Raw genomic sequence first — 24,699 nt, 5'->3', positions numbered from 1 at the left:
ATAATATAATATAATATAATATAATATAATATAATATAATATAATATAATATAATATATTTATAATATAATATAATATAATATACAAACAGTACATACATGCATACATACATATTTCGGTCATGGTTTGGCATGGTAATAGATATGTGACAATATTAAAATGTTTGGTCTTGGCGGAATAGGTCTACGCTGCTGCTGCTGTTGATTATTTCGAGCAAGTACAGGACTTGCTACTGCCAATACATACATGACACACTGATGTGAGCAAGTAAGACATGCTGCTGCTGTGCAATAAAGCAGTGGTTCTCAACTGGTTTGGCCATGGGACCCACATATTCCCATGGTCATCAAGCTGCGACCCACTTTTTAGAAATTTATAGGCCTATTTAAATAAATGTGTTTTTAAAAAAACAAGCAAATTTATTTCACAAAAATTGTTGACACACACACACACACACGCACACAAGTACCGTCCCCCTTGACTTAACATGCACATCAATTGTAAGAATATGAGTAACACTACTCATGAATAAACAGTAGGTCTATAAGGTAAAACTATTAAATAGCAATTCCAAACTAGTTTTTGTTAATACAATGTTAGTAAGTTGGTATGACCCACCATAGTCATTTAAAAATGTACAAAATAACCCAAAGTGAAAATAAAGTGGCATTTTGGAGTTATGGAAACAACAGATGCCCATGGTGAACACAATACCAAAATAAACTGTTAATGAAACATGGAAACTGCTGCTGATGAATACAATGAACATCATTCCTGCATGCAAATCCTTCTCAGCTAACACATGGCGTACCAGTAACGTGATTTACTGGTATTGTTATTTCGTGACTTTCTAAATGACAGCATAACTACGACGATGCATGTTCGTAGATTTTTTGCACTTTATACTGTATATAGTGAAGTGATATACAGCGATATTGTGATATTTAGAATAGAAATCTATTGACCATATGCGCCAGAGAAATAAGCGAGCAGCCATCTTTAGAATGTTGTGTTTGAAATTCTGTTTATGGGGTAGCTCATTATATTTATGGCATAGGTGTCGAAGAGAATTGACTTATTGTAGAGTTAATGAAAGTTATCATAAGCATTGGATGTCAAATGTCAGCAGACCGGGAAGATTTCAAAACAGACAGTTCATTCATAAATCCGTAAGATCTTACCTTCATGTTGTGGAAATACAAGCTGGAAGACAGAACACAACGAATGCAGCGCTGAAAAGGGTCGGGGCTGCACAATGTCTATGAATGTCTTTACTGTCACTTTTGATCAATTTAATGTATTCTTGCTGAATAAAGTATACATTTCTTTAAACTAAATATTTTATGAATGTATAAAACTAAAAAGTGTGGGCTGCCTCCCCCTTTTTTCTTTTTCGAGAGTCTAGGACACAGAGACAGATATGATATCTCACATATTTCAGTGATATCTGTCATGTAGTAGGGACATTTTATGCATGGTATTCTGTATAAATTGTTTTTCAACAAATGCATAATTATACAATGGACAATGAATGGGATTCAGAGTATTATGAAACCACTGGGGAAAAGAGGTCAATAGCTTTATGCATTCAGGAGCGATATAGAGAGTGCAAATGTGTACTTGCATGTGTCTGCATACGTGTAAGTACTGTACATATACTGAATAGACATGTTGCTGTGAAGTTTCAGATATCAGATAGCAGTTACACACAGAGTGGTTTAATGCTGACTTGTTCTGTGTTAAAGGGTTGAAACAATAAACCTTGGGAATGCAAACCTCGCCACCTGTGCTGACCTGATCCGCTGCTCTCTTGCTTTCTAACCATACTCTCTAATCCTCTTCCCCGGTTCGCTCACATGGCATCGTTTGATGCACGCGATGGCAAGGCAATGGCAAGGCAATGTTAGGAGTGTTTGTGTTTTGTAGCAGTCATAAGATTAAACATGTGCATGTGATTTTCTTTTCTTAAATGTGTTCGATTATATCCCAATAACACCAACTTGAAGTGTGAACTTGTGAAAAAAAGTTTGTAGTTTTACAGTCTAACAGAAGCTAAGTGCTGAAGAGGGAAATGAATGACACATACGGTTCTGGTGGCTTTTGGTGACGTTGTCGGAGTCCAGAGCGTGGTAGAAGTCATATGCAGATCGACCGAGAAGATCTTCAGGGCTGTAACCCATCAACTCAGTAACTCTGGAAAAGTGAGAGGCAACTAATATTAACACAGACATTAACACACACACACAGAATTGTTCTAAAGCTCTCAGTTATTTTCTTTGATCTGTACAAGATTAGTATGTTTAAGCCAATTTAATAATGATCCATTTCATGTGATTTGTTTGGCTGAGTTTTCAGAGACCTAGTGTTTTCGGAGGGTGAATAATTAGAATGAATGAGAAATCACATATATATTAAATATTTAATATATCCTTATATTAAAGGATAATATGCATATGACAGAACTGTATATGGAAAAAAAAATGTAACATTGAACATTTTACACTTTACAAATTAAATTATACCTGGTGAAGGAAAAATTTGCTCTGTACTAACATCTTTATGAACGTACTAATTATTAATATAATAAATATATTTATTGATAATAAATTCAATAGTTCTGACAATTGTTTGATAAGCCACACTTATTGCTAATAATAAACACACCACCACACGTTTCATTAATGAAAAAAGTGCTACATTGAAATAACACTTTTATATTTGATTATTTTGTAATGTTAAAAATGAATGGCTCATTCATTTCTAACAATTTTTTTCAAATTATTTTTACATAACATTTTTTCTCTTTATGGTTAAAGTCATTTTTACTCTTTAATCAAGAGCACAAGGCAATGTGTGATTGTGTGTAATGAATGTGACGGGTATTATTTGGTTATGAAAGTGTGCGTTTGGTGTATTGAGCTGATCCTTGTACTGAAGTTACATAATGCCAGACAGCTGCAGGTCAATGACTCTGTATGCATGAGTGTGTCTGCAGGCTTCTGTTCATTAAAGAGCCCTCTATTCTCCTGTCATTGAACTAACCATCTCTGAGCTGATGAGGCAAAAGAGACACACACACACGGAGACAGGGACAGACACACGAACACACACAGATAGACACACAGACAGACACACACACAGACACCTACACAAAAACAGGTGTTTTTTTTTCATCATCTATGAGAAAAATGGGAAAAACTGTTTAAAAGCTATTTTGAAATGCAACAAATAGCTTGTTTAATGAAGGCCTTGGACTCCTCTTTCCCTAGACGCTGTGCTCCAAAAATGAAATAACCATGTTTCAGACCAATCTTCTCTAAATTTGTGTGCGCTGACATCATAATAATGACCATAATTACCACTCGATATGTGGTTGAGTAAGTGAAATTACTCTACTTTTCTCTTATTCTGAAGGTGACATAAGTCAGAGCTCTTCTAGGAAGCAGGGACTGCTACTATGGAACTTTTCAACATTTAACCAATCATTACGTCCATTATACATGTCAAATCTGGTCTTTAATAAAATGCTGTTTTTCCAGGTTTTTTTTTTTCTCCATTCCCTTATGTAAGCTTTGCAGACAAACAGTCCATTATCCAACATGTATTCAGGCCAATTACATGGCACTATATTTTTGGCACCCATTCCTAAGATCCCTTAATGCCTCTCTCTGTTAACTTCATCAGCAGGGAAGCAGGTTTAGCGTCGTGGTCTGGCGTTGTGATTATTTGGCGGGGAAAACATTAATCACAGAAAACATGACGGCAAACACTTTGAACTATGTGTGTACTGTGTAGGGAAGTGAGTTAATTGTCGGAAGAGTCAGGATGAAATGTAACGGTGTAAACAATGCCTGTAATGTTCAGAGATGCTACTGAGAGTCAAACATTTCCACGACGACACTTGCTCGGGCCTGGAGTGTCAACCGCATTTAACTTGGCTAATTAAGTGTTTCGCTTTGTGATTTACATATTACAAATTACATATTTGTCCTGCTGCAGATGGTGACCTTTATATTTTGGCTCATGGTACGTATGAGTGTACTTTTTGTTATACCTTGGCAACTAATTGAAATAAAGTTTAAGCTTAAGTTGAAGTAAAATGGAAGATGAAAATAAATATAAAAAATAAAATAAACTAACAAAAAAAAAAAAAAGACAAAAGCACATACATTTACTAAATTACTTATTTAATGTTAAATGCTAATATTAATTGCTAGGCAATTTTTTGCTCGATCTTTTTCTTTTAATCTTAATCGAGGTGTGTTTAAACGCATTGTTGGCGCGTTGTTATTTTGAGGCAATTGAAATAGACTGTGCCACTGACCAACAAAAAAACATTTTTCCCGTCGTTAAACTAGCAAAAGTGGATTCGGACACGCCCTAAGTGCACTTGCACTGCGCAGTGCGCTTTAGACCATAGGTTCAGATCGCCCAATGCGTTTATGTTTAGCATTAATGAGTGACTCCAGTGTCAATTGATAATACAATTTACTCAAACTGCACATGTACTCCAAGAATGCAGGTTTGTGTGTTTGAAGAGGTTACCTGTCATCACAGTAAGTAAACTTCATGTCCATGCTGTGGCGGCTCAGAAACGCCTTGCTGTCGAGCGGTGTGTCGATGTTTGATGGATGGGCAATGGGCTCGCACATCATGACCACACAGGTGAGCGGCGGCTCTTTAAAACCACAGAGCACTCGTGTGGGACAGCTGTTACACACCTTCAGGTGCCCTGTGCAGTGCAGGACCTGCAAGAACAACCATTATCTTTATGTGTTACAAAAAGCCTGACTCCAGGTCAGCGCTTGTCCTAAAAGAGAAGATATTCACCTTCCAGCCGGCTGACTTGAGGTTGACTGTACGCCCGCGATTCGTGACTGTGCATTTCATCCTCATGAAGAAATCCCTCTCAGTGTTCAGCTCCTTGCCTTTCTTTCCCATGCCTGCAGATTAACACACACAGACGTTTACTTAGCTTTCTAAATGGGGACATTCCACAGACGTAATGGTTTTTATACTGTACAAACTGTATATTCTATCCCCTTATAGTAACCCTACATATCACATAAAACTTTCTGCATTTTAAAAAAAAAACTTTAATTACTTCATTTGTAAACCAGTTTTACAAATGGGGAGGTTTTTGGTCACAAATTTGTTCCCAAAATCACACACAGACCCACACACACACACACACTTAGGTTAGAAATGGGCTTAAAATACCAGGGAAACATTCCTAGCATTCTTCTTGTGTGCATACAAAAGCTTAAACTCAACAGAAATATTTTGTTTTTCGGGTTCTCAAATTCCAAAACACTTTCAGCTTTTAATATCATCGCTTTTATACAAATATATTTGTAAGCTAAATCCAAACATAGTTAATAATGTTTCATTTATATAGCATCTTTCCTGAGCTCAAAGGCACTTCACCATAAATCATAGAGTCCTACAAACAATCATAAGGACAATCGCCTAGCACATATGGATTAAGAGGTTAAATCCAAGTCTTGTGTAGAGAGATACAATCAGTTTGTACAATGAACAGATTTAATTTAGACTTTTATTTAGGACGACTTTATTACCTTTTGGACTGATTGACATGATTGGATCTTCAAGGTTTTGGTTACCTGGACTTTTAATGGAAGGACAGAAACCTCTCAGGTTTCATTAAAGGGGTCATCGGATGCAAAATTCACTTTTATATGGTGTTTGCATATAAATGTGTCTTTGCAGCATGTGGACACAATGAAAAAAATCCATTCACTCCTTTTTTTTTTATCCTCAAAAAAATATCTAAACACTCTCACTAATCAAGCCGTTTGGATTTTCTGAGCAATATGATGTCATATTGCTCATGCTCCGCCCACAACCGCTGACAGACTGTCCCGTATTAGCATATTTCCCCCTCACCCATTTGTATACTGTCTGCCAAGGCAGCACTTTGTGTCTTTTGTCGACACGCCCCATGGAAGAGAGGGGTGGGGTGAGCAGTTGCTCATTATCATTTAAAGAGACATACACCGAAACGGGTCGCTGTGAACAGAGCTGTTTTTGAGGAGGTAAAAAGGGGGTTATTTTACACAACCATTGAGGAATTTTAACCAAAGTATGTTACAAACTTTACATGAAGACCCTAAAGACTCATACCAACTTGTGGAAAATAGACATCCGATGACCCCTTTAAAATATCTTAATTTGTGTTTCGAAGATTAACCAAAGTCTTATGGGTTTGGAACTGATGTAAATAACAGAGTTAAAAAAAATAAGGGGGAGTAAATGATGATTGATTTTCAGTTTTGGGTGAAACATTCCTTTTACATATCTATAAAAAATATCTATTATCCATTGAAATATCTAGATATTTCAAAGCCCATGAGTTCAGCCTTAACGACAAAGTCAGAGACACCATGAGTCAAGTCAAGTCAAGTCATCTTCATTTATATAGCGCTTTTAACAATGTAGATTGTTTCAAAGCAGCTTTACAGAGATAAACGTATAATTTAAGGTAAGATTGTTTTGGCTTTACAGCGGTTCTTTAATAAAGTTGTATTCCAGCTAAAGTTAGTTTTGATTGATTCGCTTCCGTCGCAACGATCATTTGTTATTAAATTTGGGGCCGCTAAGACGACACCATTCTCTCTAAACGCGAACCTGTGATAAACGCTGATGGCGGTCACATGCGCATTAAGAATCGGTTCTATAGTTATGTGCGTTTGAATATATGTGCGCAGGTTTGGAAATCCCTACAAGCCAAGCCTAAACAAAGGAGGCTTGAGGCAAATGTGGTCAGAGTTCCACCGCTGGTCAATCATTCATCAACAGCTGCTGAAAAAGAGGGTCTTGGTTTAACCACTCGCGACCACATGACATTCTCAACAGCTCGACCAACAACTCAAACGAGAAGGAGCGATGTGCTGCACAGTTTCATCATAGTGAAGGTGGCAAACACCTGAAAAAGCACAATGAAACTTGACCTTAACAGAGGAGAGATGTTGAAAGTAGCATGCAGAGAGGGGTATGAAAGTGTGGAGGTCAAATAAAGGATACACAGAATAAAAGGGAAGGGATTGTGGGTCTGTTTTTTGAAGGCATGATTGTTTTTTCTTCACATAGCTAATCCTCTCCTATGAAGCTATGTGTTTTCTTTACATTAGGCCTTTCCATACTTGTTTTTGTATTTCCGAAAGTCTGTTTATAGAAGCGATAATAAAGTTTCTTGAGAGGCACATATGTTCAACTCGCTCCAGCTCCTCTTCCTCTAAGATGATTTGAACTAAAGTGGTTTTACGCGTAAAGGAGAAAAGCCCATAAGAAAGCGTGTGAAGTAGATGTTACATGCATTGCAGAGGTTACATGCAGAGGTCATGCTAAACTATGCTCTGAAATGTTAGATGTTTTCACACTAGAGCTTTTGGTTGGTAATTTAGAGTTTGTTCTGTTTGGTTGGTGTGAATGCGGGTGTAACTTGAAATAAAATCAATGTTAACTGGGAAAAATACACATACACACAAAATTACTAAAACTGAAATAAAAATGAATAAAAACTGTAGACACTAAAAAAATAAAACACACAACAAAACTACAAAAAAAATTCACCTAAATGAAAAATATACAAAAAATAAAAAAAAATTCGAATTATTAATAAAAACTATAAAAATATCTTAAAGGAAAACGACACTGCTCAACCGAACATGGTCTTCTCACCGAGTGAAAAGACAAACTGAAAATTCTAAAAACTTGCGATTTACACACATGTAGTCAATGTACATTTCTGCCGTCTCTCTCAAAAGTTCTACTCATCTGCATGTGTTCATTGAAGAACTATTTTGGCTAAACTGATCATGTTTCTAGTTCCGAGTAACACATTTTACCATGCAGATTTTTCCATGAAAACATCTCTGATCACAGAAATGTAACAGATTTTTTCAGGGCCTGTATATACTGTAGGTGGACTGCTCCATATCACTCCATTTATCTTCTTCTATTTGACTGGCTGATATTGCGTAGTTGCTCTTGGAGTCAATTGTTATATTTGTGATAACGCAGTGAAACATGCCAAATAGTGCAGACATAATTTTTGGTCAGGCTGTCATACAAAGAAATTATAAACGCATGCAAAAACAAGACAGAACCAAACAAAATATGAATAACTCATTATGTTGTTGTCAATGTTTTTGCATAGTAAAAGAAAACCTGGAGCTGTAGTTTGCCTTTTTTGCCAAATCATTTTGTAATAATAATACCTTAACCAAGTTAAGTGTTTTGATCTTCACTCATGTTTAGAATATTTGAAAAATATAGAATATTTTCCTCATATTTGAACGGTTTAAGCAAACTTTGGAACAAACAGGGTCATGAAAAACATACTGTACATACAGCAGGATTTGAAACTAGTGAGGCTGAATAAAGAAAAGTGACATACCGGCTTTGAGGCTGAGGTTCTCGCGGATCTCTTCATGGTCACAGGGGTGAGTGAAATCAAAGATGCTGTGCCCTGTTAGTTCCACCTACAGAGAAAGACATGCTGATGATGGGTAAATCTCATGAAAGCTCTCATTATATAACACCACTGTTTAAAAGTATGGGGTCGGATTTTTTGTTCGAGAGAAATTATATTAAATATTAAAGTGATCAAAAGTGGCACTGAAGACTTTTGTATTGCTTTTATAAATGTAACTTTTATAAAATATGTTTCTAGATCACCAAATCAGCATATTACAATTAAGTAAAGACTTGAGTAATGGCTGCGGAGAATTCAGTTTTGCCATCATAGGAATAAATTACATTTTAAAATATATTAGAATAGAAAACAATATTTTATATAACAATATTTTAAAATATTGCTGTTTTTACTGTATTTTTGATCAAATAAATGCAGTCTTGGTGAGCATAAAAGACTTCTTTCATAAACACTAAAACATATTATTAACAACCCCAAACTTCAGATCAGCAGTGTATACAACATGAATTATATTTTGCATAAAGAAAATTAAGCCTACTTTAGACTCTGTGATTCATTATTTAGATTATTTGAATGACCTTTTGCCTCAAAATAGCTTAACACTTTTTGTAATTCCCATTATTTTCAAGGTTGATTCTAATTTAGTTCCTATTACTATAGTACAGTAAATGTTGTATATTATAACACTAAAAAATACTGTAATAACATATTTAAGAATAAATTAAAAACTCTAAAACAAATGCGGACACAATGTACACTATTTTTACATAATATACCACTTTGTATTTCACAGTACTGAGAATTGCTAGTTTTACATATGTATTTATATTTTGTGGTGAAATATGACCTGTACATGTTCTTGGCAAGTTTTGTAAGATTCACAAACATTATGGATCTTTGATCTTTTTTATAATGGTCATTTATCTGATAACAAATAGATAACAGGCCACAGTTTTACAAAACAGCAGCCATGTGTAAGGAAGCAATTGGCAGCCAGAAGATAAATCCCAGAGCTTCTGTAAGGGTCCGAAAAAGTGACACATCCTTCCTCCAATACAGTGCTGGAAGGAAACGGGCTTGTGCTGTGGTTAATAATGGCATCTCGCCTGCCTAAGATTAATTGAACCCAGTGGAAATGAATGCTCAACAGACAAACAGCTAATAATAACGTGACTAAGGTGACTATCTGTCTGCACAGTGATTCCTTTCACTGCATGCATTGCTGGGCCTCTGATACTCACCTGTGTGAGACCCATGAATTTGCTGATGTTCTCTGATAAGAAGATCATGTCTCCGTCTGATGTTACCACAGTAATGAAGCCGCCCAGTGACTTCAGATACCAACTGTCCATCAGTCTGTCTGCATCTGTCGTCTCTGTGCCAGGAACGCAGCCTGCAACATGGCACAAACACAAGTGTTTCAGAATGCATGTGCGCATGTGTGTGTGTGCACAATCGCTAGTCTTGCTCTGGCTCTTAAATCCCTGGCTGACCGACATCCAAAATAAACAACAGCAACTTCATCCTGCTACTCTGAGCCCTCCCAACAACACTGACCTCCCTTCTGTCACTGCCCTCAGCTCCACACACACACACACACACAGGCTGGTTCGCTATCTTTGTAAGGACTCTCCATAGACGTAATGGTTTTTATACTGTCCAAACTGTATATTCTATCCCCTTACACTAACCCGACCCCTAAACCTACACATCACACAAAACTTTCTGCATTTTTTTGCAAAAAAAACTCTTCTCTCTCTTCTCTTATTTTGTATGATTCATAAGCTTTTGTACCCATGGGGACCGCTGGCTGGTCCCCACAATGTACTATAAACCTGTAGTGTACACACACACACACACTACAAATACCCACATATGTGGACACACAGACACCCACATGCCCTGCTGTATGATGGCACCAAATCTGTTCATTTCAATTTAAAGAGAAAAACTCCAGCTGTTACCCTGTATGTGGAAAACCCACATCTGTGAGAAACATATGAGAAGGGGTTATGCAATCAAAGACAATATTTGTGGTTATGCTTATCCGGAGATCACACGCACTTTTGGAAAAACACATAACCTTAGCAGTATAATGTATATTTGCATTGCCCTGTATTAGTACATACTCTAAGCGTATTCAATTTCTGAATTTCTGAACGAATGAATGAATTTTTGAATGAATGAATGAATGAATTTCTGAAGAGGTCCAAAAGACTGAGACCACATTGAAAACATTATTATTATTATTTTAAATTATTATTTTTTTGAGTGATGTGTCAAATAAAGAACCACATTGCATTAACTAGTAGACCCCACTGTATATATAATTAAATTATAATATATGATTGCTTGTTTAAAAAAAAAAAAAAAAAAAATTGTAAATAGTAATAGTGATAGTCAAATGTTAATTTGGAAAAACCTAAATTCCTGACCGGTTGGTAATACCGCCACTAAAATGTGGACGGGGTGCCAGACTTTGGTTTGCCAGTACTGCAGTAGATCTGGCAGAGCTTCAGGCGGGAGGTGGAGTGGACAAGGACACGGAGAACAGAGCGGCTCCACACTGGGGGGTCGGAAGCCTGAGATTGCTCCAGTGTGCTTCCTCCAGATAAGAAACTTTCTCAAGGCCCATTGAGAGCCCAGGGCTGGATTTGAGCCGAGCCTAGAGAACGTGGCCCCGGGAGAATTAGAGTTACGTCTTTGAAGGGGTTCTTGCCTTGAGGCTTTCATTCTGAGATGAAACAAAACTGCACCCAAAATTGGGGTTGCAGAAATTGATCATCTGGAAGAGAAGTCAACTAAGCTGAATGCATTGGTTGCTGAAACGCATGCATCTACAAGGGCAAATGATGATCTGAGCTGTAGAAATATTGACTATTGATATCTCAAGATCATGCAGAACATCTGGGAACTCTTTAGTCCACCAAGATTACAAGATGTTTTGCTTTACATAATATGGAGCGAAAAGGTATAAAAACAAAACAAAACGACACAACACAAAGCCCAACATCAGAAGACACAAAAACAAAAACCTCAACAAAACTCCAAACGACACAAAACCTAAACAAAACAACAAAAACAAACGACACAAAAACAAAAACACCAAACGACACAAAACCTAAACAAAACAACAAAAACAAACGACACAAAAACAAAACACCAAACGACACAAAAACAAAACAAAAAGACACAAAAACACAACAAACGACACAAAAACAAAACAAATGACACAAAAACGACAAAACAACAAACACAAAAATAAAACAAAAGACACAAAAACAAAACAAACGACACAAAAACAAAACAAACAACACCGAAACAAAACAAATGACACAAAAACGACAAAACAACAAACACAAAAATAAAACAAAAGACACAAAAACAAAACACCAAACGACAAAAACATGACACAAAAAACAAAACCTTGTAGAAATTTGTTTTGACACAAATCTACAGACCTTTGAATTTTGAACAGAATTAACTAGAAGAAATGGCTATGCCTATTTGAGAATGTAAAGAATCCTAACCACGGTAGTACTGTAGAGAGATGGTGAGTCATTGATTTCAATGAGATTATATATCGTCAACCATTATTTCAGAACACATTTTTAGAGACGCCCATGGGCGAAAAGAGCGAATATAGATAATATCAAGTGAATGACCGAATCAGTTCTAAGCATCAGTGCAGTGGGAGTGTGGATCTTATGTAAAAAAGGTGTTTCCCATGCACCCTCAGCACGGGTAGGGTGATGGCGAGAGGAGGAGGGGATGGATGGATGTGCGGCGCCAGGGTTGGCCTGTGTTTTGACTGGCCTGCAACGGAGAGCGCCAGCCTTAAAGAAAGCACCAATCAGGCTTCCAGCACAGAGCTCGCAGACCTGCTGATAACACTATCTGATGTACCATCTCTTACTGACAGGGCTGCTTTTCAATGTCTTCTTCCCCTCCCTCCCCTCCTTCTCTCTTTCCATTTCTGCATGTAGCATGAACCTGAACATTTGACTGTCAAGTCACATCAAGTCCAACAGTCCAAACTGAAGGAACCGAGCCGATTCTGCGTTCTAACTGCGTATTAATTGTGATCCCTGTCCTTTTAGTGTCTGTTGCAAATACAGAACGGAATGTCGAATGCAGGAGCTCCTTTGTCCAGCTTCCGGAGATTCTAATTTTATAAATCAAGACACACAAACAATACGAACACGCTCACATCCTCTCGCCATACCTGCTTTAGACAAAGAAACTTTCAAATGACCTGGGGCCTGATGTATGAATGTTGCGAACGCACAAAAAAAGGCATTGAAATGTGCGTACGCAATTTTCCATACACAAATCAGGATTTATAAAAAAATAAACTTAGTGTGCGCACTGTCCGCACAGACCCTTTATAAAGGGAATTTTGCATACACATGGTTTTATAAAACGTAGTTCAGCCAAAAATGTATATCCGGTCATCATTTTCTCACCCTCATGATTTTATTTCCTTCTGAGTGACTCAAAATGAGATTTTCATGAAATTTGAATGCTATGGTGGACTGAAATATTTTCAGAAAATAAATTCAGAATTAAATTTCAGTCTGTTTCTTACACAAAGCTTTCAGGAGACTTGGCAAACATAGTGCACAACTTGTATGGATTTTTATGATACTGTTATAGTTCTTTTATACCCTTTTTAGGAATCTGGCAGTCTGAATTAGAATCCAGGACAAAAGGAGCATTGTCAAAATTATGCTGAACTTCTCTTTTTGTGTTTCATGGAAGAAAGAAGGAAAGAAACCCATACTTGTTGGGAACGGCATGAGGGAAGTAAATGAAAACAGAATTTACTTTTTTCGTTGAACTATCACTTTAAAAATCACACACTCTTGAAGCTTACCGTACCCATTATTAATTATACTCTGTAGGTTTTCATTAAATTGTTTCATTCATGCAATCTTTGATTTATAAGATTAGCACCTACAGCTAAAGATAATTAACCCAGACAGAGTTACAGCAGGTCCAATATTCACTAACACAATTATATCCTTATATAAAGCACCTCCTCATTTGTATAATACAACAGTAACCGTAATGCAGTCTGACATTTCCTCATAAGTGAACCTAGATAAAAGATCAAACTAAAGGTTTAGCATTTGATTATCATCAGAGTGTGTATTTGCAAAGCGACTCCTACTTTGACGTGACATCTGTGATGTTGCGCTAACAGTGGAGTCACCCATTTGCTAACCATTATTTATCAAATTGCAAATATAACTGTAGTAATATGCACCAGTCAGTAGCTGTTTTCATCGCACGTTCTGATTTTGCTGAGTTAGACGCGTTCCTGGGTCAACATATTTTGTTGATCCTGGAAAAACATTCCTGTCCCAAAATGTAACCCTAACCATATCCCACCCTACCCCTAAACCTCATAAGTCATCCCTAAAATCAGAAGGAAATGATGTAGAAGCACCTAACTCTGGTAGTAAGTCTAAACTTGACAAACTGTAAATGTACCCCTCAAATCTGATTGGTTGATTGGAATGTCGATCCAGGAACGTTGCACTTGGTAAAACCAGGTTCTGCATGTCCATCCACCTATTTTTATGCGTATTTCAGGATATCACATTAAAAAAAAACACGCTTGATGGAAACGGCAAGATGCGAATCAATTCTAAAAATGCGCATAAAAATCACAAGCGCTCAATTGAAATAAAAAAAAATAATTCATCCTATGATGGAAACACATTACAGAATATATGTGCAACAAAAACCTCACATAACTTTGCCTCAACAGTGGATGTAACTGGATGCAAAGAATCTCAAATGTTGGTTTGATCATTCTCTGTAATGCCTGCGCCAAAGTCTGTCATCAGAATGATTTAATATAATGGCCTCGAAGAAGTGTTTGGGATCTCCCGAATCCCACAATTGCATTCTCAAATACCAGCATCTGAACGCAAGATAACATGACAGCGTGTATTGCGTTTCGTCTGCGCGCTCTGAGATGCAAGTCATTTATGATGTACTGTAGCAGCAACCTCCATTTTTATTACAGATCAGTTGTGCCAATTTCCCAGGGAGTGACGTTTTTGTTCTCTTGGAAACGCTGCTTTATTCGCAAATGTTTTATGCAAAATGTAAAATTTGCGACATTGAACGGAAACATAGGATTTATTCAAATTATTGCTGAACCAGTTAAAAAAATCATAATAAAAACCGGTCTTAAAATAAAGTGCATTAAAACTAAATTCCATAGTTTCTGTCAATGTCAAATCTATGTTGTGAGGCCCAAAGGCAGCATATTATTATGATTACATATTATGATTAAATACAGTACAGTATGTTTATTCAGCCCAGTCGCACATGCATTGTGCATTTGGATATATACCTGAGGTGAGGAGTTTGCGTGTCCGCAGGAAGCTGATGGCCAGTCTCATGATGGATGCTTTATCCAGGTGTGAGCTGATGCTGTGTGGGAGGGGAAGCTGGTGGGCAACTTCGTAGAACACCTCCGTCTCCTTACTCCGTCTGCAACGCGCCGCATCACGAGACTTCTCCTTACGCCGCTCTGAGCTGCACCTACAATATGGAACAACATGAAAATATGTTTCCATACCTAAAGTGCAACTTACACGACTTGTGACGTCGGAAGTAGCGTAGTGCGTCATGGCGTAGCGTAAATATCAACAGTATGTTCTTTAGCCGGAAGCTAGTTATTTTACTTTATAAAGTTTTATATTTGGATATTTTTCTTACACAAACGCCTTTATTAACCCCCCGGAGCCGTGTGGAGTTTGTTTATGATGGATAGATGAACTTTTATGGGCTTCAAAACAGAAACAGCCATTCACTGCCATTATAAAGCTTGGAAGAGCCAAGACATTTTTTAATATAACTCTGATTGTATTCGTCTGAAAGAAAAATGTCATATACACCTAGGATGACTTGAGGGTGAGTATATCATGGGCTAATTTTCATTTTTGGGTGAACTATCCCTTTAAATCTGGGCGTAATTAGTTATGGGTGAATCTCAATAAAACCATTTGCTTTTCAGCTGACCTTGACATGCTTTTGACAAGTTTTGCGGCATTCTCTATATTCTCTAAGTTGTTAAGTGCACATTGGACATAAACACAGAAATGCTCAACCCATTTATTTATCGGTGTATCTACACGTTTTTCAAGAGAATAACACTCTCTTTGTGCCCTTGACAGTCTTTCTTATTCAACTCAAGTCACTCTTGCAGAAGCAGACATCAGTCCCAAAAACTGGGCCAGCGGAGAAAGAGCCAGTGTCCGGCAGGTGCGAATGAATCCACACGCACACACATTTTTGTACATCTATCTTTGAGAGGACATTCATTGACACAATGCAATCTCAAGCTCCATACCCTAACCCTACCAATCACAGCTAAGTGCCTAACCCGAACCCTAATTATAAGCCGATTATAATTAAATAACCTAAAACAAAGTCTTGACCCTCAAGCAGGCATTTAAAGGGTTCTCAGAAAGTGAGGACCGGCCAAAATGTCCTCACTACACTCTTTGTCCTCACTCCGACGGTCTAAAACCCAAACCAGTCCTCACAAAGATAGTTGCACAAGTACACAGACACACACACGCACTTTTCATTTTTTATTGGGACATTCCATAGACAATGATTTTTATACTGTACAAACTGTATTTTCTATCCCCTAACCCTTCCCATAAACTACCCAACAAAGAAAAGTTTGTTGGATTAGTAGTGAAAAAAACTTAGAATAAACAGGCTACAGCCCAAACATATGATAAACTGTGTAAAAGAATAAATCAGTAATAATGACACCGCAAAAGGAACTCATAACTTTGTACTGCTTTATTTATTCTAGTCAGCCCAAACTGTCAGGAGCGGATGGGTCAATGCCAGATCTCAAGTGGGACATTCCTGGCTGGTTTAAGTGCTTATGGGAATGATCACTTATAGCTACATCCTGAATTTAATAAACAAAAATATTGTCCCAAATTAGAACACATCTGTCCCATGAAAAGAGATTATTTACAGGAACTAGAATTTATTTCCCATTTATCTTGGTGAATGTCGACAACTCTCTGATTACAGATCAAAGAATTAATCCATCCTTCCATCTTGACAACCAAGATTGGTGGAGTTTATTTCTATGACATTGATAATCTATAACCATATTTATATTTATTTAAAAAACCCACAAGATATCTGAAAATAAGAAATCAGAAGGTGCGAGTCATTACTTTCCACAACTATCGTGTTGCATTATAAAAGAAAAATATTATTATAGTTAAGAAAGTTATTAATATAACAAATGAAACTGTAACCTTATTTAATGTTCTATTGATCATTTTTATAATTTTCAGCTAGAGAGACAAAAAAGCTCAGTGTGACAAGCAAAAGTGTGCTAGTCATGCACTTGGAGTGCCTTGAGCTGTGGTTTGTGGGTCACTTCAGAGGGCGAGATACATCACCACCAGCACTGAGTGATATTTTAACTCACTGTAAGTGTTGCATAACACAACCCTTATGTGCAAGACGCAAGCTCACAGTTACACCAAAACCACATGTTGTAAACAGATTTTCATTTCATTCATCTCTGAAGAACAACTAAACAACGATATACTGTACACTCAAGTATGTACCGGGTTGAACCCCCTTTTGCCTTAATTCTTTGTGGCATAGATTCAACAAGGTACTGAAAACAATCCATATTGATGATAATATCATGAAGTTGCTGCAGATTTGTCATCTGCACATCCATGATGTGAATCACCCGTTCCACCAAACCCAATGGTGCTCTATCTATTGGATTGAGATCGGGAGACTGAAGAGGCCATTTGATTATAGTGAACTTATTGTCATGTTCAAGAAACCAGTTTGAGATGATTTGATCTTTGTGACATGGTGCATTATCCTGCTGGAAGTATCCATCAGAGGATGGGGACACTGTGGTCATAAAGGGATAGACATGGTCAGCAAAAATACCCAGGTAGGCGTTTAAACGATTCTCAATTGGTACTAAGAGGCCCAAAGTGTGCCAAGAAAATGCCCTCCACATCATTACACCACCACCAGCCTGAACCGTTGATACAAGACAGGATGGATCCATGCTTTCATGTTGTTTATGGCAAATTCTGACCCTAACATCTGAATGTTGCAGCAGAACTTGAGACAATCACTTCCAATCTTCTATTGTCCAGTTTCAGGAGTGGCACCTGGTGTGTTCTTCTGCTGCTGTTGCCCATCTGCTTCAAGGTTTGACGTGTTGTGTGAACACAACAGATGCTCTTCTGCAGACCTTGGATGTAGCGAGTGGTTATTTGAGCTCGAACAGGTCTGGCCATTCTCCTCTGACCTCTGGATTCAACAAGGATAGTTCCTCTTTTTCTGATCATTCTCTGTAAACCATAGAGATGGTTGTGTGTGAAAATCCCAGATCAGCAGTTTCTGAAATACTCACTAAAATCACCTTTCTTTCTCATTCTGATGCTCAGTCTGAACTTCAGCAGATCATCTTGACCTTGTCTACATGCATATATCGCAATTTAGTGAGAATGACTGATGTTTAACTGTGTCACAATGTGTTTGTCTTACAATTTTAAGAAAGACCAAGTAAAAAAAAGTCCCCGTCGATCTAAATCCAAATGTAGCATTTCAATGAACACTATATTTTTGAAAACGGTTTGTCATACATGATAAAAATAACAATAAAAACATTTTGACTCCATTTTGTTCAAAGTATCATGAGAGTATTGTATCATGAGATCAGTATCGTGTATCGAACCAAAACGTGTAATGTTGTCTCTTGAGAATGACTGATGTTTTATTTATTTGTTATATGCTGACTTAGGAAGACATTTCACTCACAGAAAAGCCAACCAAGTCTTTCTTCTAATGTGAGATTAGGAAGGTTCAAAAAAATAATGACATTCATAATGATTGATCATAGTCTTATGAACGCTATACATAATAAATCCTGGTACGTTATTGTTTCTGTTGTGGCTCATTTTAACATTTTATTTTTTATTTAAAGAAAAGAAAAAAAAGACCTCTCTGGTCTGACATCTTGGGCCTATGTCAGGTAACAAGTGATGCAGTCCAAATAAACATTTATATTATAGCAGAAACAATACTCCTGTCAATTCTTCCTCTTTTTCTATTTAGAAGAAAATAAATTAGTACTGGGCTGGTTTCTATGGAGACTGTGTTAAGGATGTTGATGTCCACTTTTCCAGTCCTGTATACAATAAGATCGCAGAAGACAAATGTGTAGATACTAGGCTATATGATGCAAAGGCCAATAATTATTTCAATGACCAAAGACTTATTTTATATATTCAAGCTAAGATGATCCAGTGGTCACATTGTACCATTCAACATCTGCAATACAAAGATGCTGATAGCACAAGTGTGTCATACACATATACAAAAGTAAATAAATCAATTCAGTTTCTCCCCACACTCTGAGGTCAGTCTAAGCTCAAGTTCTCATCTTTCGAAAGGTCTTGCATGCTTCACTCGCTCCTTCAGACTATAGAGCTCTCTGGAAGAATACGTTCAGTACAGACGGTCTACTTTATTGTTAGTGCACAGACTCAGAGGACACTGCAGGACATTCAACAATAGAGATCTAGCTCACTCAGGGCATGAAACCATCTAGTGAACCCTCTGAACCCTGTGTAGCAAACGCGGATGTCTACAGGCTACAAGACGACGCCCAACAATGGAAAACAGGCAGTGACCCGAAGAACCGCTATCATTAAAAGATTCTGTCCCACCAAATATTGTATGCAAAGCATCACTGAAAACCTTCAAATCTCATTCTACAGCTGCTATAGTCTCTAGTATCACCCGTGGTTCTCAATAGGATGATTTGAAGAAGCAAATGACCATTTTTGCCACTGCAATGCCGATCATTTTATTCTAGAACGTCTTTCAGTAAATCAGCTTTTGATGTATCTGGCTGCCTTGACGGTAACTTAACCTGCTTAAGAAATTTCGCAAAAGAAACTGACACATTTCTAAATGCATGCTTTTTTGCTGTCACTGTAATTTCCTGTCACCTCACAGAAGTAAATCAGACATTGCGGATCACGTTCAGACACACTGTAAAATCCAATAGCTTTCCTGACTCACATATACTTAGTAAACTTTACTCAGTAATATAAAATACATACTTCTTACTAGGTTTTGTTGAGTTACAGTCAATTGCAGGGTGAAAATAACAAGTTACTCAATCGTTTGAGTGACGCTTACTTGAAATAAGCAAGTAACAACAAAGGATGCAATGACGTTATTAAACCAGTGAGAGGCAGCAGCGAATTAAAGCATGCCTAATGTGCAGAAAAAACAAAGAAGAAGAAGCGACACTTGTGAGAGCATGCGCAATAGATTCTGTGCGTATTTCATTTTCGGCGCCAATTTTGCAGATGTGGAAAGACTTTGACAGACTACCTACATTTTTATCTGGAGCTTCGCTACGTTTTTGGAATAATAATAAGGTGAGTAATCAAGCCTGCGACTTTTGTGTGAATGTTTTTTTTTTTTACTGTCTGTCGCTAATTTTTACTGATTTCCTTAATGTCTAACGTTACCAAATAGGCTAATTGAGATAATTAGAGCTTGAAGAATATGGTTTGACCGGTTTTTTTGTTTTGTTTTGTTTTGTTTTTATGTTTTGTTTTTGCCATAAAACTATCAGGTACCCTAACAGTTCCTGGATTGCCTGAAAAGCGATTTATTTGTCCCAAATGTAAGAATTATGGTTTTCTATTTTACCATTTTCACTGATGCATTCTCCTCTGTTGGCATTGGTTTAATTATTAAGGTTCCAAATCTGGTGAAATGGCGCACATCTACAGTTAAATGTAATCTGCAGCTTATGCAGAGATGAAGTACGTGATGCTTTTTGACAGTATGTGATTTCACAACAGCATTAAACTTATTATTTTAAATTGAGTAAATTCAGATTGTAATGAAAGCACTGTAAAAGTGATTTTTTTTTTTTTCACGCTGACTTTTTTTTTTTTTACTCAACTATACTTTATCACTGCATCAAAGATGGACCAGACCTTCTCAATGCAAAGACGTGAAGTTGTGGATGCAGATGGAGCAGTGGCCAGCTCTTTTTACAGAGAGACAAGTAAGTACTTATTCATACCCTTTTCCACCATTATAAACCACATTCTGTTTAGGTTTGGCTTTAGAATTGGCCTGTTGGCCTGACCGCATGTATTGAAAGATATTTTTTATAAAGATCAGAAAAGTCAAAAATAATTGTTCATTGAAAGATTTCCACACTGTCCCATGCCTTTCTTTTTTTTTTTTTTGCCTGTGTTGTAGGTGTTTGCAGAGTTTAACAGGATAGTCCCCACAGATCTGTAGACTGCAGAGTAACTTTTATGGTGCTGTGGATCGCTACAAACCACGCTTTGTCACAAACTTCAAGTCTTCAAGAAGCATTGGAGAGAAATTAGATGAGCTTATGCAGAAAATGAAAACAGGGGTGAGTTTACTGCAGCCTTAAGTTTGTATTAATATTCTGAGTTTATCATGGTTTTGCTTACAATCTATCTAGCTGTTGTCTAAAGTGTTGTGGGGTTTTGTTGATAAACTCTTTAACTGTGGACTGTAATCTTAAAGGATTAGTTCACTTTCAAATAAAAATTTCCTGATAATTTACTCACACCCATGTCATCCAAGATGTCCATATCTTTCTTTCTTCAGTCAAAAAGAAATTAAGGTTTTTGAGGAAAATACATTTTTTATTTATAATTTATAGATCATGCCTTTTCACTTTTCTCTGTTGTAATATTTGTATTGTTTGGTTTCATTCAGGTATGTGATGTTGATGAAGCCTGGGCACAACTATCTGTTGGGGTGCTGACTGTCAACTTCCCTCTCTAAATAAACTCTACCTTTGCCCAGTGTCTACTGCCATCATTGTTGCAAAAGGTATTGTAATGGATAATCTGCACAACCTGCCTCAGGCAAATTGCATCTATTTTGGTCTGTTTTATGCTTTAAATTTGGATTACCCAAAAGACATGAAAAATACTTTTAACTTCATTCAGAAATTGTTGCTTGCTTTGAGACAGAACAAACTCTCACCAAAACTGCAATCTCTGAACAATCTCCTGTTGAGTAATCAAATGTGCAAGATTGATGATGTTTGGCATTACATTACATTTGTTTATGACAGTGGAATTAGATTAGTTGATAGAAAAATAAAAGGTTAACTAAGCCACTTGTTTAAAATTTTCAGCCCATTAGTTCATGAGCAAGTTAAAGGGTTAGTTCACCCAAAAATGAAAATTCTGTCAGTAATTACTCACCTTCATGTCGTTCAAAACCTGTAAGACCTTCGTTCATCTTCAAAACACAAATAAAGATATTTTTGATGAAATCTGAGAGCTTTCTACCCCCCAATGACCGCAACGTCATTGCAACTTTCAAGGCCCAGAAAAAAACATTGTTACAATAGTCCATGTGAAGTATACAGAACTTCAACCTTAATATTGAAGCAACGAGAATACTTTTTGTGCTACCCCTTAGTTTTTTAAGTGCAATCGGTTTGCATGCTTTTTTTGAGTAAGCTGAACTAATCGGATTTTACAGTGCACATAAAGATGCAATGCACTTTTTACAAGCACCTTGTCGGCATGTGGATTTACCTGTTATTAATTCAAAAATCGATTGATGAAATGTTGGTACAGAAAGTCACCATACTAAATCTGATAAATGTGTTACAGTATGACAGGCAAACAGAGATAATGCTCTGACCAGTACTTCCCTCAAGCCATATTTCATTCAACCATATCATATATTTATTCACTGAATTTATATTCATTTATATAAGTGACACTCATTTAACCCTGTAATATAAAATCACTTGAGGAAATAAAAACTTGAGGCCCAAACTGAGCAAACATATGCAATTTGGTGCAGTTGCTGATATTTATATGGCCAAAAAGATTAAATTCTGATAGCTTGTAATGTAAATCTGTGCGATATTAATAACTGTATAGCAGACTAAAAAAAAAAAAAAAAAACACACATAAAATCAGTTGTTACTCTGAATCTCCCAATAATGTCTTAAGATCATATAAATGTGTAGCTTTATGATCAAAGCTCTGTAGTTTTTACTGTGGAGGGCAAAACATATAATGCAAAACAATGATGGTTTCCTAATCATATTTGATGCTCATTTTTAACAATTTTTTAAAAAAACATGTATGGATAATCACGCAAGCATAAATTGCTGTGATAAAGTGTTCATCTTAAATATGACAAACAATATAAAAAAGTTATTCTTACGTTTACACTTATAAAAGTCAGTAGAGATTTGATATTCAGAAACAACAATTCATTACAAATTATTTAAATTTTATGGAAATGTAAACCAACAAAATATAAAAATAATAACAATAAAAACAAATTAAAATCATCCAAACATTTTATATGTTCTACTTTCCTGCAACACTACAAACCATGCAGTTTTGAAGTTTGAATTCATTGTATCGAGGGAAGACATCAATATGTGACAATGTTTTCTTGAAATGAGGTCCACAGCGAGACAAAACTTCCTCACGTGTGATTGCGTTTCCGTTCTCTCATATTCAACTGGGCTCCATTTATTAAAACGTTAGCAACACATTCTGCACATTTTTAAGTAGTTACAGGGTTTATTTTCTATTTGAGATCACTTTGTAACATCACTTGCACCTTTGTACTTAAGCAAACAATAACACTGGTAAGTTTCCAAACCAACGAGAATGCAACAAAAATCAAACAAACAAACAAGTTCAGTGAAACTCAAAGCAGAGTATCAAACACTCAACCACCAAAGCACACTTAACCAAAGGTTTGCATGCTGTTGAACCATCCAGATCACACTGAGAATTCAAACTATTTAACGCAAAAGCGATAGACATCACCCTGTCATGAGGATGTTATCTATTTCAGTTTGACAAATGAGCAGAGCTACTGTATGAGGATCCTGAAGCTGAAATATGAGCTACAAATAAATACATTAACAAACTTAACTGAACTATTGACTTGGAAAACTCGTTTGAACTAGCCTATGTTTAGCAGGTTGGCGAACAGGTGGACCGATGGCCTTGCACTCACAGATGTGGTTAATGATAAAACGCTCGCACGGCACGGGAGAAGAAATAAACACGAAACCTGACTAAGCAGTCTTGACCTATTCAGGCATGCAAACAATGACACGCTACCTTATGACTGAAAGAATGGCCGTTTGCCTTGCGTGAAATGCACTAAATTAAGCGCTGCCCCCCCTGCTATTCCTGCCCCGTAATGAGAGGCTCTTTCCTAGAACTCAGCTCTGACCTTCACTGTCCCAAAACCTCCTCAAACGGCTTCTGTGTCGCACAGGGCATGGGGAACCTGGGAATTTCATAGCAAACTATAAATTATATCAAAAATGAAAGTGAAAGTCTAGGATTTTTGGAAGTACCGGTAAGCTTTTTTTTATTTAATAAAGGTTCATGATTTTGAAATATGAAATGCATGTACTTTTCACTTAAATAATTATGCTTATAATGCAATTTGTAAAATAGTCCCTGTGGTTTTAGACTAATATTATGAAATGCTATTACTAAAAATGTTCTATTTTAATATATTTTAAAATGAAATGTATTGCTGTGATGCCAAACATTTCTTATTATCAATGCTGAAAATAGTTGTGATGTTTAATATTTGTGTGGAAAACATGATACATTTTATTTTCAGGATTCTTCGATGAATAGAAAGTTCAGAATTTATTTGAAATAAAAAAATGTGCAACATTATATTTACTGGAACAACTGAAGGCATCCTTGCTGAATAAAATATTCATTTTATTTCAAAAATGATAAATAATCTTCCTGACACCAAACTTTTTTTTGTATACACATAAATAAACTGTATTAAAACATTATATAATATACAAAATTATTATATTGCTGATTATTATATAAAAATATGATGCATAATTAAAATTAGAAGTTAAATCTTCTTTGGAATGATGATTCGATTCTTAAAAAACCTAAGAATTTGTTGAAAAGATAGAGAGATAATAAACCATAAGTGCCCCACCTTTGACCAAGATAAGCTGTAAAACCAGATTAAAGGAACAGCTTTTCAAAATGATCACCCTTGGCGCATGAAATCACCTCACCGAGTCTGCGGATGCGGGCGCCTGTGTTCGGCTTTTTCTCAAGGGATTCCTAGAGCATGAGGTAAACGGAGCA

The 24,699-nt window shown here is 36.6% G+C and overlaps 1 protein-coding gene across 1 annotated transcript in view; it reads right to left on the bottom strand.

Annotated features, from left to right (window-relative positions):
* The window catches only part of epas1b (endothelial PAS domain protein 1b), a 45,514-nt gene that overhangs the window by 10,630 nt on the left and 10,185 nt on the right, over positions 1-24,699 (bottom strand). Inside the window, exons 2-7 of the mRNA XM_081350964.1 lie at positions 14,829-15,019; positions 9,700-9,851; positions 8,420-8,504; positions 4,831-4,943; positions 4,546-4,748; positions 2,087-2,193 (exon numbers count right to left, since the gene is read on the bottom strand). Coding sequence (XP_081207090.1) covers positions 2,087-2,193; positions 4,546-4,748; positions 4,831-4,943; positions 8,420-8,504; positions 9,700-9,851; positions 14,829-15,019 — 851 coding nt within the window. The remainder of the gene's footprint in view (positions 1-2,086; positions 2,194-4,545; positions 4,749-4,830; positions 4,944-8,419; positions 8,505-9,699; positions 9,852-14,828; positions 15,020-24,699) is intronic.

This window comes from Scardinius erythrophthalmus (assembly GCF_964197995.2).
Source record: "Scardinius erythrophthalmus genome assembly, chromosome: 21".
Taxonomy (NCBI): Eukaryota; Metazoa; Chordata; class Actinopteri; order Cypriniformes; family Leuciscidae; genus Scardinius; species Scardinius erythrophthalmus.
This window is presented reverse-complemented; position numbering and strand designations above follow the sequence as displayed.